A 15,651-nucleotide genomic window follows, 5' to 3' on the forward strand; every position below is an offset into this window, starting at 1 on the left:
GAACCGCAGAGAGCGGTGATTGGTCAACGTGGCGCCGGCTTTCTAGCCTAGCTAGCTTGAGCCACTCCTGATTTGTATAGGCCCTCCTGGGACAGTTGCGGTCGCTCTGTTACTTGGTGCTCGTGGACGTCAGTGAGTATTTTTTGCCAACAAATGTAACTCGAGTTTGATCTCTGGGTCCACACAGTGGAAGGAAAGCAGTGACTTATACATTGTTTAATAACACACACAAATAGACGAATAAATGTAATTTTAAAACTTAAACAGAGGGCTGGAGAGATGGCTCAGAGGTTAAGAGCACTGGCTGCTCTTCCAGAGGTCCTGAGTTCAAATCCCAGCAACCACATGGTGGCTCACAACCATCTGTGGTGGGATCCGATGCCCTCTTCTGGTGTGTCTGAGGACAGCTACAGTGTACTCATTAAATAAATCTTTAAAAAAAAAAAAAAACTTAAACAGAAAAAAAAAAACAAACAGTTGGGGTTGGGGATTTTAACTCAGTGGTAGAGTGCTTGCCTAGCAAGTGCAAGGCCCCGGGTTCGGTCCTCAGCTCCGAAAAAAAAAAAAAAACTTTAAAGAATTAACATTGCTATGAATGTTTGCAAGCAAAGAAGTGTGGACAAAAGGGTATATATGGGACACACTGTGACATGACATACTACAGCTTCCGCGATGAGATTTTTTTCCCCTCTGTTGTGGGAGAGGTTGCAAGGATGAAAGGCAGGTACAAAGGGAGGGGGAGATTAGTGGGATTGGGGTGCATGATGTAAATGAAATGCACAAACAACCAATAGAAAGGGGTTTTTTTGGTTTGGTATTTTGAAGCAGGGTTTCTCTGTGTATCCCTGGCTATTCTGGATTCCCTTCATAGACCAGGCTGGCCTCAAACTCACAGAGGTCTACCTGCCTCTGGCTCCAGAGTTCTAGGCATGTGCTAGGCATAGTTAAAGGCATGTGCTACCACTGCCTGGCTAATAAAAAGGTTTTTAAACTAGCACCTTCAACCACTTGGACAGGCAAATGTCCTCCAGAAAAGCGTATGTTTGGAGACTTAAGTCTACCTAACCATGTAGATTGGCACACTTCTGACAATTGTCTAGTCTCATCCCTGCAGTCCTTTTAAAAATTATTTTTAAAAATATTTTATTGATGAGTAGGTATGTCTGTGCACGTGAGTAAAGTGTCCAGGGATTCCATACAAAGAGGCCATTGTATCTCTTAGAGCAAGAGTTATAGGCTCTTGTGAGCTGGGAACCAAACTTCAGATCTCTGCAAGAGCTCTTAACTCCTGGGCCATCTCTCCCTGCAAAAAGAAGCAGTGTGTGTGAGCATGTGTGTGTGTGTGTGTGTGTGTGTGTGTGTGTGTGTGTGTGTGTGTGTAAAACTGCTGACATATTTCTAGACATCACATACACTACACACATGCCACAGTATTCACAACACCACACACACACACACACACACACAAAGTATTTTGACCTCATCATCTTCTGCATCAGGTGTATCCAACCCCAGCATGCAACTCAGGATAGCATCCCAATGTTTGTAGCTGTTAAGTTAGTGTCTAAGGATGAACACCTCTGCACTCTACCCACTGTGTCTTGCCTGCATTCATTCTGCACCTGACTTTAAGAGATACTTATGTTCTTCTCTGTGGCAAACAGACTCTTGAAACAATGTACCCCAGGAAACTGAATTATTCTCCAGGAGTCTCAGGAGAAAGAAGGCTGAAACCTTGGGCCAACCAAGGGAGAAACTTGTCTCCTGGGAAGAGATGTGTAACTTGGGGCCATCTTGCAGGCTAGTGTTGCTGAGACAATGATAGGTCAGTGATGGGCTGGACCACACCTTGACCCAACCTACTTAGTGATGCATTCCTTTGGCCTGTACTTGAAGTTAATGACATCATCCAGGACCCTGAAGGTAGATGTGGTGCAGGCTGTGTCATGGAATCTCCTTATTTTTCTTTTTAACGTGGACACATTGACTAGATCTTTTCTGCTTTACACTGGTAAATTTCCCCTCTAATTGGCTTATTGAGAACAAATGATGGAGTATGGCTTGTTAGGGACACCAAAACAGGCTCTGACCCTAATAACTCCGGTAGCAGTTTAATGAAGAATGCAAGGATTCAGGAGCTGAGGGAGTCCAAGCGAGATCCTGCAGCTATGAAAACTGTTCAGGGGACAAAAGCTGCTTACAGCAGGCGCTGCTGATCCAACTGCACTGACTGTGCCCCTGCTGCGGAAGGAGTTGGAATTCCCCTAACTGAATCAGGAATTCCACAGTGCGACAGCAAAGTTGTCCTCTTCTGCCAAAGCTCAGGCAGCTGCTGGGTCACGGCTTCCTGGAGCCTTTGCCTCCGAGCAGCGGTGGGGCTTATTCACACCAGTGCGTCCATAGCTGCACAGTCTTCTCTACCAGTGGGAGGAGGGATTTCCTGAGGGGCCTGAGGAGCTGGCAGCCTAGCCTGAAAGTAAGCTCTCTCATTCGCAGCAGAGCACTGTGCTCCATCCTCCAGACCTCCCCTCTCCCACAGCCACCAAAGATTTCATCAGCAACTCGGTCTCCACAGTCCTTAAAGGCAACAGAACCAGACACTGGCATTACCATAGCAACCTTAACCATAGCCTACCAGTGCAGTACCTGCTGCCACAAAAGTGTCACTTTAGACTTTTCTACTTGGAGACTTTATGTATACTCTCTGGAAGAGGGGAAGGGAGGGGACTGGTCTGCAGGATTACACCAGGTCGAGAGATGGGGGGTTGGGAGCAGTGTGCTCTCCCTGCCCCACCCACCAGTACAGAATTGGGTGACATCCTGGGGACTCACCTCACTCACTGGCTGGGAAATGGGTGAGTCACTGTGATTGTTGGACAACTCAGGGGATCCCCATGTGGGTTTCTTCCTGCTAAAAAGAAAGCAAAAGTTACTCAGCAAGACAGCCACTGAGGGCCAGGCAGAGGTTGGGGTGTCCCTTGGGCAGACTCAGGAGGACAGACACAGCACCTGCTCACTCCCTGAGAACTGGGATCAGCCAAGAACCACTGACAGCAGGACCTGGAGGCCTGTGGCTGTACCCAGGTGCCAGGATACTGAAGAGAAAGCTGCTGCTATGGGTCACAGCTGAGGGAACCATGGACTTGACACCAGCTGCCCTGACTTAGCCGAGTCTAGGACACTAGGTGACCTCCCACTCCAGTGCCCCAACTCTGCCTGAAGGCTTCTTAGAGCAAACAATGGCCCAAGCAGTGTGAGTCCCTGCTATCTTTTGCTGTTCTTGCCTCTTGGGTGTGGCTCATGCATGGGTACCTGGTTCTGATCACTCACTCAGAACTCCAGGATGGGCTGCTCCTTGGGAATCCCTCACCTCATGTCAGATAGTCTGCCTCTCGGGACAGAGCCCAGTTTGTGCAAGGGACCAGGAGACAGAAAGACTGAGTTGTTTCCCTCACAGTATCCTGAAGAGTATGTTTCTCTGGTGTTGATGGTGGTCCCAGAGGTGTCATGTCTGCTCACCTCAAGAGTTTACTCCTGTGTTCCTTTTCCTTGGGCATCTAAAGGCCAGCCTTGTGCTTGCTTCTGAAAGAAGGCAGTTTCCACACTCTGCAGTCAGCCGACTATAGCTTTTCCAGAAAGGCCCATGCTAGTATTAAGCCACAAGTCACCTGCATCAATGCAGCTGCCCAGGGGATACAAGAGACTTGAGGACCTTCCTGGATAGTTCCTGGGGTCATTCTAGGGGTGCATGAGGCAGTGATTTTCACTTCACAGTGAGTATTTTAGACCAGTGTAGACTGCCTCCTGACAGCAGGAATGGGGTAGTAGTCTTTGGGGGCATCGAAATGCAGGGTAAATGATGAGTCCAGTATGGCTTAATGAGTAAGATGTTTGCTGTACATGTGGGAGGACCTGAGTTCAGATACCCGGGACCCATGCAATGCCAGCTGTAATAGCTCACCTCTGTAGTCCCAGCATGCAGATAGGAGGTAGAGATGAGAAGTACTAGACGCTTACAAACCAGCTAGCCCAGCCTCAGCTAGCAGCGTCAAACACGAGACCCTGTCTCAAGGTGTAAGGTGAGGGAAGACACACAAGGTTGTGCTCTGACCTCCACGCGCATGTTCTGGCCCGTACTTGTCCTGTCCAATCACCACACCCACCCCAGCAAGTGAGGTTCCAACCTACTTCAGTATGTCATCTCAACCCTCTTCAGCACACATGCCACCAACTCCAGGCAGAGATAAAGGCCCAGCCTGGCCTCAAACCTTTGCATCAAACACTACCACCCTCACTGTGTTTGCCGTGGCCCTTCTTCAGGGCTTAGAGCCTCAGGCTGAAGCTGCTGTCTTTTCTGGTGATCCTGAGTTCTCACGATCTGTACATGATGTAATGGAAGCATTTCTGACTGTGGCCCACGTGGTCCAGGGCCCGGTTCCATCCTTCAACCTGTCAGATGAAAGCATCAATCTTCCTACCTTCCCAGAAGACAGCAAGTATGCCACCTGCTGGCTGGAGAGGGAAGTGGAGTGGGAGCACTGAATGGGCTGTGGGCAGGATTTTGGCATCAGGTGACCGGGATGCCACAGGGCTTCGCTGTGACCCACCCATCTGCACCAGTTCTCCTCACACTCAGACCTAGCTACTGGAGTCGCCTGCCCAAGGCCAGACAGCCACAAGTCTGGAATGCTGCTGTGTCGTGATGCACAGCAGTAATCTCAACGCGTAAGAGGTCCCAGGGTCTCCTGTCTGCCTGTGGCTGGGTGTCCCTGCCCTCCATACCACATTCTCCACAGGAACTCCTATTACTGTGAGATGCTGTCCTCCAAGCATTTACCGCCAGCATCAGAAGTAGCCGTGACTATTCACAGTGCTCCTCAGAGAAGAAAGGGCCTGCGATCTCAGCCCCTCCTTCCTTCACCCCCTGCCAGATGTGTGCAGTTCTGTCCCAGATAGTCATAGTCTTTGTTCTCAGGAAGTGCTAGAGTATACAACTCGGAAGGCTCACTGAAAGGGAGACTCCATTTATACAGCCATAAGGAAGTCCACATCTGTGCGGGGGTGAGACTCTTACAGATGCTTTGGGATTTGTTCCTCTAAGTAACCACTCACCCGTGCTTTGTAAATACCCAATAAACTCATTGGTTTGCCAAGCTGGATTTTAGTAGCATTGTACTTCCAGCCATTGTTGGTGCCTTATTTGGGGAGAGTAGGCACCTCTATATGTCTCCCAGAAAAAGTTCACAGAGCACTAGCATCCACTCAGTCCTTATGCCCTGGGACAAACAACAGGCCAAAATGGAGCCTCTGGCTCTGGCCCTGAAACTTGAACAGTCTTCTGCTTCCTCAGATGTTAGGCCACCCTGACAAACTCTTTGAGCTAGCACAACGCTTACTGTGGCCATTCCTTCCCGTGAGCCTGCCTCTCCTTCTCACAGCACGTCCCGCAGCTGGCAGCGGTTCACAGGGTGTAGTGGAGAAGCACAGTAGCACTCGGCCAGCTCCACCCCCATCCTGGAACTTCATCTGCACCTTCATAAACTTTATGGTGGGTTAAACATTCATCCTGCCAGGCACGGCAGTGCATGCCATGTAGCCCAGAACTCAGGAGGAGGCAAGCTCGCCCAGGAGCGTCAGCTATACAGGAAGCAAGATAAGAGTGGAATTTAAACCAAACAGACCGGTACTTTGTTTTGTTTAGGTTTTTCCAAGGGGGTTTCTTTTCGTAGCTTTGCTGGTCCTGAAACTCATTCTGTAGACCAGGCTGGCTTCAAACTCACAAGAGATCCACCTCTTTCACTTCTTGGATGCTGGGATTAAAGGCTTATGCCACCACTGCCTGGCCCTTAACCGATTTTTGAAATAACAGTTTAGTCTGGTTTCTCTTTTCAGGTTTTGGGTGTTTTGTTTTGTTTTGTTTTGGTGGGTTGGTTTTGTCCCTTTGGTATGGTTTGAATAGGTATGGCCCCCATAGACTCATATGTTTGAAGGCTCGGCCCATAGGGAGTGGCACTATTAGGAGTGCACACCTTGGTGTGCAGGAAAACTTGCGAGTGTAAGGTTTTGTGGCTGGGTCGGCGATCCCATCCCTTCATCTGAAGTCTTGCCATTAGAAAAGATGGCCATTTCAGATCCATACCCCCTATTGCTAGGGGTCTTTGCTAGGCTCACCCTCATAGATTTCGGGGAGTCTCCACTGCCCTGGGCTTTTATCTTGTCCCAGAGAGGCTCCTTCTACTGACTACAGCTCTGTCATCCAGTTTTCTTTCCCTCGTCCTCCTCACACTTGATCCCTCCAGTTAGAAGGAGTCATTGAGGTGGAGGACACAAGAAAACCTACAGGATCAACTGACCCGAGCTCCTTTCTCGTTTCACTTCATGGGGTGAAGCCATTTGGAGTAACCGTTGTATATATGGTCCACAACTAATAGGGAATGGTTAAGGTGGTTTACAGTCAGGGATATTTTCTAAGGATGCCTCACGCTGCTTGGATTCTCGAGTTACCTGGAAGTGAAGGAGAAGAGTTGGCAGAGTTGAGTCTTTTTCTTTGTTGTTTTGTTTTTGTTTATTTTCATTTTACAGCTGAATTTTAATAGACTGTAAGTTGGAATTCTTACATTTAAAACAGAACCTTAAAATTATTGACTGGTTCATTAGTTCAAAGTGGCTCTATAAAAAATATCTGTAACAAAACCTCGGCATCACGTGCAAAGGTTCCGATGCTTTTGAACAAAGGGTACAAAGGTCCAGGGACAGGACCAAGAATGAGAGGCTCAACCATTTACAGCAACAGGCATTTGCAGTCAGATAACCGCTAGGATAGCTTCATCCAACACTGGCTTTGAGGCTTCGTCGTCGTGTGACTGATGAACACTCCGGGTATTTGACAGCATAGGTCTTTTATTTACCATGGCTAGCCCCTGCAGGTAGATGATAGGAGTCTGTTTCTTCTCCTTCAGCATCTCAGTTGTGTCTTTATCATCCCTAAGATCAAGCTTTGTCCCCACTGGGATGATGGGAGTATTGGGACAGTGGCGTCGCACTTCAGGACACCTCTTTGCAGAGACCTTTTCAAAAGATGCAGGACTCACAGGAAGTCTTTCCCAACCAATCATCCAAGGTGCAAAATTTAAAAAGAATTGATCCCTCCCCCGATCCCCACTTGAGTAGAATGAAACCTCTCAGGCTGGTGAGGCAGTTCTGAGAGCTAAGGTACTCGACGCCCAGCCCGATGACCTGAGGTCTATCTCTAAGGTCCCACATGGCGGAAGAGAACTGACTCTCAAAAGTTGTCCTCTGAAGCATGTCTCACTACTCCTGCGAAGCCGCCCACCCACACATGAATGCACCCACAAAATAAATGCAACATTTAAAAGAAAAGAAACACTCCCACCAGCCAGCCGCTCACCTGGGTTCCCACCACTCTGGAGGCTGAGAGAGGAGGACCTGAGTTCCAGGCCAGACTGAGCTACATAATGAGACCCTGTCCTCAAACCACAGAGCAGCCAAAAGATCTTTTACCATTCATGGACAGAATTGTATTTATTAGAATTCTTGTTTCGGGGCTGGGGATTTAGCTCAGTGGTAGAGTGCTTACCTAGGAAGCGCAAGGCCCTGGGTTTGGTCCCCAGCTCCGAAAAAAAGAACCACAAAAAAAAAAAAAAAAAAAAAAGAATTCTTGTTTCAGGGACCAATCCTGTAGTGTGTGTTACCAGTGAGCTCATCAGTGAGATGTTTTGAATTTTCTCAAGATGGAGAAACTTGGGTGAACCCTTGGGAAATGTCTGCATCATCCTCTTAGGGAGGAATTCTGCCAAACTAGTGAGAAGGCAGTCAAGAGAACGAAGCTAAAGACAGCAGACAAAACCGAGAGAGGCACACAGTTCATATGGTTTCATAAATGTTATATTTATAAAATATATAGACATAGTTATAATTTATATACATATAAATTATACACATATATGATTTATATGCACACATTAGGTATAGAATATATTTATATGCATATAATTTATATAAAGTTTTATATTATCACCACTTTTTTTGGAGACAGGATCTCGCTGTGAATCTGACTGATCTGGCACTCCTAGAGATCCACCTGCCTCTGTCTTCCAAGTGCAGGGCATGAAGGCATGCGCCACCGTGATCAGCCTCCAGGTGATCCGATGCCTCCTTCTGGTCTGCACAGGCACACGTGTGGTACACACATATGCAGGCATAACATCCCTACAGATAAACATAAAATCTAAAAGTTGTCCTCTGATTTCCATACATACCTTCCCTCCTCAAATTGAAAACAAATACACATCAATAGAAAAAAAAACATATTTCTGTAGCTTATAGTTAAATTTATTTTAAAAAAATTTTAGCTAGGAGTGGTGGTGATTCACCCTCTGTGATTTTTTTTTAGGCCAGCCTGGACTACATATCAAATTCATGCCAGCAAAAGTTGCATAGTGAGACCCTGTATCAAAAAAAAAAAAAACCACCACACATTTTAAACCTTTCATGTTCTCTTTATGGATGTTTTGTCTGCATGTCAGTCTATGCATATCATGTATACCGTGTCAGATCTTTATGAGTTCCAGACTAGCCAGTCCAGAGAGTGACTTCCAGGTCTTTAAAAAAAAACAAAAAACAAAGAAACAAAAGCACCACTGCCGCGCGCGAGCGCACGTGTGTGTGTGTGTGTGTGTGTGTGTGTGTGTGTGTGTGTGTGTGTGTGTGCGCGCGCGTGCGCGCTCCATCTTGTTTTATGTGTATGGACATTTTGCCTCTGTACACCAACTGTGTGCCTAGTGCCTCAGAGACCAGAAGAGGGCGTCAGTCGCCCTGGAGCTGGAGTTACAACCTGCTGGTCTCAGGTCCTCTGTGAGAGCAGCAAATCAACCACTTATGCCCTTCTATAATTATTTTGTTTTCCTCCCCAAGAAGGGTTTCATGTGGCCCTAGATGGCCTCAGACTTGCTTTGTAGCTAAAGATAAACTTGAAGTTCTGATCCTCATATCTCCACCTGGCAAATACAGGTGTTGCAAAAGTAAGTTATTAATTAATTAGTGTATATGAGCACACTGTAGCTGTCTTCAGACACAGCAGAAGAAGGCATAGGATTCCTTACACAGATGGTTGTGAGCCACCATGTAGTTGCTGGGAATTGAACTCAGGACCTTTAGAAGAGCAGTCAGTGCTCTTAATCGTTGAGCCATGTCTCCAGGCCCTTTTTTTTTTTTTTTTTTTGAGTTGTTTATTTTCATTTTTATATTTATGGGGTGTTTGTGTTTACTTTTGGGACATGGTTTCTCTGTGTAGCCCTGGCTGTCCTGGAACTTGTTCGGTAGACTAAGCTGACCTCTGAGTTGTTGATTTTTAAAGATTTCTTTATTATATGTAAATACACTGTAACTGTCTTCAGACACACCAGAAGCGGGCATTGAATCTCATTACAGATGGTTGTCAGCTGGAATTTGAACTCAGGACCTCCGGAAGAGCGAGCAGTCAGTGCTCTTAACCACTAAGCCATCTCTCCAGCCCAAAGCTGTTTATTTTTAAAGTAATTTTGTTTCTATGTATTCCAAAGAAGCCATGTATAGTTCACACGTTTCTGGCCCCACAATATTTGCCAACTGCTGTTTCTCTCCTTGAGCGCACCTCCAAAGGAACAGAACTTCAAACTGCTGTTATAATGCAAAGCTACAGCACAACAGAACCTGGGAGAATTCTAACTTGGGGTCCCCTAAGGCGTGCCCTGGGAGACAGGTGTGTACCCACTGGTGTGGGGGACGCCGGCTCAGATTCTCCAGAAGTAAGGTGGTGGATACCGACTGCGATCAGTAGGATCTGTACTACCTTCTCTCCACCTGTACAGCACCTGAGCCAGCATGGCGTGTGTGTAGGTCTCCAGCGCCCCTCTCTCTGACCCCTACTCTCCTCGCAGATTCCCGTGCTCCCTCTCCACGCCAGCTCTCTTCCGGGTTCCCACTCTTATTTACTACGGTTCTGCTCTCTCCTGTCCTTTTCCTCGGGGTCCTCCACTCTCTTATGTCCTCCCGTCTGCTCTCCAGGCCCCCTCCGCTCTTCTCTCCTTTAGGATCCCTCACTCTCCGCTCCCTTCGGTCTCCACACTCCTCCCAGCCCTGGAGCCCCGCCTGGCGCAGCCACACCGACAGAAGACGAGATCCGTGGCGACGAACAGGCGTCGCCCTCCGCGCGCCGCCCGCGGGCAGCCCCCGTGGGTCTCTAGACTAGCCGGGAGCGGATTGGCTGCAGGGCTCGGGAAGTGCCGGCTCCCGGAACCACCGGCCAATGGGAACCAGGGGCGGGACCGCGGCTCAGGCGCCGGAAGCGGGGAGGCGACGAAGGGACCTCGCGTCGCCGCGCCGGGTCTCGAGCAGCTGCCAGAGCCGCCGGACAGACCGCCGCCCCCGCCGCGTCATGGCCGAGAGTGACTGGGACACCGTGACGGTGCTGCGCAAGAAGGGCCCCACGGCCGCACAGGCCAAGTCTAAGCAGGTGCCCAGCCAGCGGGGGGCGGCGGGAAGCTGCAGGGCCGCACGGCGCGCTGCGGTCGCTGGGCCGAGCCGGGGAATCCGGCAGTGGGTGGGGACACGAACGGATCGGATGAGGGTGGGAACCTTGGGGGACAACAGGTGGGGACCGAGGACGGGAAAAGACAGGTAGAGGGCAGCTGACCTGGGGAAGTTGGGGCAAAGGGCAGGGCAGGGGGATGGGAATGTGGCCTGGGCTCTGGACTGGGACAGGCCTGGGTGGGGACCTGGGTGGAGATGGAAACAGGGTTGAGAACAGGTGCAAGTGTAGGTCAGAGAACCTGGCTGATCACCATATGTGGGGTGGGGAGCATGGGCATCTGGCGCAGGAAACTTGGGAACCGGGGTAGGGGCAGTTCTGCTGAAGATTTTGTCCTTACCTCGTAAGTCCTTACCTGGTATCCTGTGCTGGTATCACCGGTGGCTTCCTGCCCATGATGCCCACCCAGGCGATGTCAGCCTATGAAGAGTGCTGTCTGATGCATTGGTGGTCTTCCATGGCCTGGTATCCTCTCCATGGGTGCACTCTGCTTCGTCCCCCTGGAAGCTGTGATGTGCTAATAAGTAGGACTGACCAGATCTGGGTTTTGCTGCATGGTCAAAGCCAAATCCACAATCCTCTTCTTTTCAGGAGCATTTGGAATCATCCTTATGTTTGTAGAAAGTCTGAACATAATACGTAGAGACTGGCTCACAAGCCACTTTTCTGAAGCAGTATGTTAATAGTCAGTGACTGTGGCCTGGGCATCACCATTAGTGGTCTTGCTTCCAGGGAGACTACAGGGTTCTGTGGGGTGTGTTTCTCTCATTTGGAACCATAAAGGCAGAGGAAGCCAGGCTAGTATTCCACACCTTTCTGTTTTGTAGCAGAGTTTAGAAGAGAACTTTATTGGAAGAGCTCGATTTCCAATAAAGAACCTGATAGCTTGTAGTGTGTGTTTTGTGTGTGTGTATGTGTGTGGTGCTGATATTGAATCCTGGGTCCTGTGTATCTAGTACTAAGAATCTGAGCCTTCTAAGGGTCCTGGGTCACCACCCAGCTCACGCCTGTCTCGTGTAGAAGTGAGTTGGTTCTTTTATCCGTAGTTCAATGCACGCTATCTAGATATATGTGTACAGTGTACCCCTATTTCTCAGACGCATCCTGAGGCTGCTCAGTGGATGCCTGAAACTGTGAGTCGTGCTGGATGCTCTATGTAGTATGTGTTTTCCACTCATATCTACCCATGAAGAAGTTTATAAATTAGGCACAATAAGAAATAGTAACAAGGGTGAAGAGATGGCTCCATGGAGAAACGCACTTGCTGCTCTTGCAGATTCAAGGTCACGTGCCAGCATCGACATGGTGGTTCATACCTACCAGGAACTCCAGGCCTGGAGGAATCCAAAACCCTCTTCTGGACGCTGTATGGACGCTGTATGCATGGGATACATAGATATCTATGCAGGCAAACACTCATGTGTAAAATAAAAATAAATACATTAAAAAAAGTCACAAGTAATGGTTGAAAAGAACAGCTGTAAAAGGAGTCGTGCCAGTGTGGTTTCTTGGGGTCCTATATGCACCCTTCTTTTAGGGATGGTGTGAAGTGATACATTATCTCGATGATACTCTGAAGTGATGTGAATCACGGAGCTGTTAGGTAGCATCAGGCTCCTCCATCATGATTCCTTGAACATGAAGTCTGTTTTGGTGCCCTGGCCGTTATCAACGGGTGAATGAGTAAGAGGCAGGCAGCACACACACTGCGTGCACACGACTGCACAAAGGCGTGGTTTATGTCTCTGCTGAGGCAGTGGGACGATAGGAAACCGAATCACACTTGTCAAAAAATACAAAAATTTTAAAATTATGAATTGTTTATTATCTGGAAATTTCTAGGTATGTGTCTGAACTAAAGTTGACCTGAGCCAACCAAAAACACGAAAAGTAAAACTTGAGCCAGGCAGAGGACATTCTGGTACTGAGTTTGGGCGGTTCCACCTAGCACTGTGTAGCAGTCTTGTAGATTAGTTAGCACCACGTGCTTGGTAAACAGCTGCTTAAATTGTACTCCGTGCTCCCCCAAAGCTCTTTTTGATTGAAAACTGCTTTCTGGCTTTCTAGGCCATCTTAGCAGCTCAGCGACGAGGAGAAGATGTGGAGACATCCAAAAAATGTAGGTACTCAAGTTTCCACTTGCAAAGCAAGGGTGTGCTGTGGAATTGCTTGCCTGATGGTATGGTGTGGAGGTACCCCGGGGAACTGTCAGGAGCAGAGACTGGGCAGCCAGGAAATATTCTTGACTTGTCGGCACAGCTCTGGGTGGCATGAAATCAGTGGGATTGTTCCTTCCCACCTTCTTCCTGCCACTGTGGGAAGGTTCAGATTCAGGCCTAGGAAGATGCTGGGCCTGGCCTGTCAGTCTGGTGTCCATTTGAAATCTTTCCCCTGTGCTGACTGCAAACCCCACTCTGTTCCGCTCACATTGCCTGCAGGGGCTGCTGGCCAGAACAAGCAGCATTCCATCACTAAAAACACAGCCAAGCTAGACCGGGAGACAGAGGAGCTGCACCACGACAGGGTGACCCTGGAGGTGGGCAAAGTGATCCAGCGGGGCCGGCAGAGCAAAGGCCTGACGCAGAAGGACCTGGCCACGGTGAGGCTTCGGCAGCTCTGGTGCGGGCACAAGTGACAGGTGCCTAGACAGCATAGGGAAGGTGGGCTCACTGCATGGTGGCTTTGGGACCTTACCCTAACACTCCCCAAATCCTCTGGGAAAGCCAGGTCAGAGAAGCTCTCTCTTGCACAAGACCTGTGTGTATGGGGCTACCGGAGACCCCAGGCGGCTGCCTGTGGGCACCTCCCCTGGCTGGGCAGCTCCCCTGGCTGGGCAGCTCCCCTGCCTGTGGGCACCTCCCCTGGCTGGGCAGCCCCCCTGGCTGGGCAGCTCCCCCGGCTGGGCAGCTCCCCTGGCTGGGCAGCTCCCCTGGCTCTGCAGCACATCTCACTTGGTTGGCGTGGCTAAGGTGCGTCTTTTCTTCAGAAAATCAATGAAAAGCCGCAAGTCATCGCAGACTATGAAAGTGGACGGGCCATTCCGAATAACCAGGTTTTGGGCAAAATTGAGAGAGCCATCGGTGAGTGTCTTCCCCAGCAGCTTTGGGCAAGGCAGTGCCCTTCCTTCCATAAGGGGTGGTAAGGGCTGAGCTGGCAGGCCCTCGTCCCCTCGAGGCGGCCCTCATCCCCTCCAGGCCATACCACCTGAGTCCCTCCTGAGGGGTTGAGGATTGGCGGGACTCCAGAAGCCTAAGGACATGGTGTCTTGGGTTCTGTAGCTAGTGTCCTGCCACAGCACACTGCTCAGGATACCTGGGGGCACATGCTTGCTTCTACATGCACCTCCATGGAGGTCTAATGCAGTATTCCAGTCCTTCTGGGGCAAGATGTTTGTCTTCTCGTCTTTCTAGATTTACTATTGTTATTATATTTATTAACTTTTTTCTGGCTGTCTTGGAACTATGTAGACAGGCTGATCTTGAGCTCACGGAGATCTGCCTGCCTCTGTGTCCTATGTGCTGGGATTAAAGGCGTGTGCCACCACGTCTGGCTTAGATTTTATTTTCTATATAGACTCACTGTAGCTCAGGCTGGCTTCAGACTCACATCAGTCTTCCTACCTCAGTCTGCTGAGCTCTAGGATTGCTGGTATGAAGCACCACGCCCAGCCTGGCCCTCAACCCTTTCTGATAGGCTTGGCCCACACTGATGTCAGATGTGAAAGCAGCCTTCTGTGTATGTGGAGGCCCCGTGAGGCGAGTGGACAGGAGTGACGGAAAGCTCGAGTAGACCGGGGAGGTTGGGTGGGCGCAGGAAGTGGCAGAGTGGTCAGCATCTTGCTGGCTCGTTTCAGGCCTCAAGCTCCGGGGGAAGGACATCGGGAAGCCTATCGAGAAGGGGCCGAAGGCGAAATGAACACAAAGCCTCGAAGCCAGTGGTTCCGGCTGAGCTCTTCTGGCTGGTCCCCCAGGACCACCAGCACTGCCGTGGGTCTCCTCACATGGTCAAACGGAACATGGGGGTCAGGCCTGTGTGCCCCCTCAACCCATAACTGCTGTCAAACAAAGCAAAACCTTGGAAAGTGATAGCCTCCTGGATTTTTCCTCCCTGCCTTCTGACCCTCAGCAGGGGTGCAAACCTGTGCCTTCTGTCCAATGGACAGCTGGCTGCAGAGGGGAGGGAGTTCAGGCCTGGGAGGAGTCCATGTACTCAGACTTTGTCTCCTGTCCCTTCTAAGGGCCTGTGCTCTGTTGGAGAGCAGCAGCACCTGGCACTCTGATGTCTCCTCGCTGTTGACCACAGCTGCAGAGGGAGCTTCCCTCATGATACATACCCCAGAGGGACCTAGGGAGCTTGAAAGTTCTTTCCCTGTCTGCTCAGAGCCTTGTAATGCCTGAAGATGCAGGGTGGCACCTGGCCACGTCCCACCACCTCCTCCCATGCAGCTGACTTTGGGATAGACAAGAGCCTAGCTTGAAACACATGGTATCCATGGTGAGGACTAGTTTCCCTGGGTAGGAAGGGAGCATCTGGTAGTCCACTCTCACCCTGGAGGACAGCCCTTAAGGCCCCCAGTCCTCAGTGAAGCCACATCTGAGGCATCACGTGAAGGGAACCATTGTGGGACAGATGTGTCACCCTCACTTCATTAGGCCTCTGACTGGGTGTAGCAGCACCATGTCTGTCCAAAGGCTGAAGTGCAGTTTGCCTTCTGGTGCCTTGCTCTGAAGGGGGATGGGCATTCCCAGTGACCTCAGTTTCACCATCTGCAGCCCTGGGTTTGTTCAGGTTTTTATTGGAGCTGGTAGCATTTCTCCTTACCAGACCAGTTTCATGGTACCATGTCCAGTTGCTTTTATACTCCCAAGACCCTGCATTTTTGGGGTAGCTTTATCCTTACTGGGTACAGAACCACCTGGTAAGTTAGAAGCAGAGGCCATTCCTTGCTGGCAGGGGTGGTGGGTTCTTAGGGTCCAATAATTTCTGAGCTACACCAAAGACAATGAAAGGTCCTACACCCACTCTCTGAGTTCTGTCCTAGGTTAGGTTAAACCCTAGGAGGG

The 15,651-nt window shown here is 49.8% G+C and overlaps 1 protein-coding gene across 2 annotated transcripts; it reads left to right on the forward strand.

Moving 5' to 3' along the window:
- Window positions 1-79: 79 nt before the first annotated feature.
- Window positions 80-14,673, forward strand: Edf1 (endothelial differentiation-related factor 1). 2 transcript variants are annotated; one of them, XM_063283463.1, is made up of 6 exons: window positions 80-132; window positions 9,451-10,513; window positions 12,656-12,707; window positions 13,027-13,187; window positions 13,575-13,668; window positions 14,442-14,673. In XM_063283463.1, exons 2-6 carry the CDS (start codon window positions 10,307-10,309, stop codon window positions 14,501-14,503), a joined length of 576 nt encoding a protein of 191 aa, XP_063139533.1. In that variant the 5' UTR covers window positions 80-132; window positions 9,451-10,306; the 3' UTR covers window positions 14,504-14,673. The 2 variants fall into 2 exon arrangements, with proteins under 2 accessions (XP_063139533.1, NP_001100027.1); NM_001106557.1 differs by lacking the exon at window positions 80-132 and having other exon boundaries at window positions 10,368-10,513.
- Window positions 14,674-15,651: the final 978 nt, after the last annotated feature.

The sequence above is a fragment of the Rattus norvegicus genome, chromosome 3, assembly GCF_036323735.1.
Source record: "Rattus norvegicus strain BN/NHsdMcwi chromosome 3, GRCr8, whole genome shotgun sequence".
Lineage (NCBI taxonomy): Eukaryota > Metazoa > Chordata > Mammalia > Rodentia > Muridae > Rattus > Rattus norvegicus.

Bases quoted from the DNA above. Each gene is read 5' to 3' on its own strand.
- Edf1 (XM_063283463.1), top strand. From the start codon at position 10,307: ATGGGAACCAGGGGCGGGACCGCGGCTCAGGCGCCGGAAGCGGGGAGG. The intron at 10,514-12,655 runs GTGCCCAGCCAG...CTGGCTTTCTAG, and splicing joins CACAGGCCAAGTCTAAGCAG to GCCATCTTAGCAGCTCAGCG. The intron at 12,708-13,026 runs GTAGGTACTCAA...CATTGCCTGCAG, and splicing joins TGTGGAGACATCCAAAAAAT to GGGCTGCTGGCCAGAACAAG.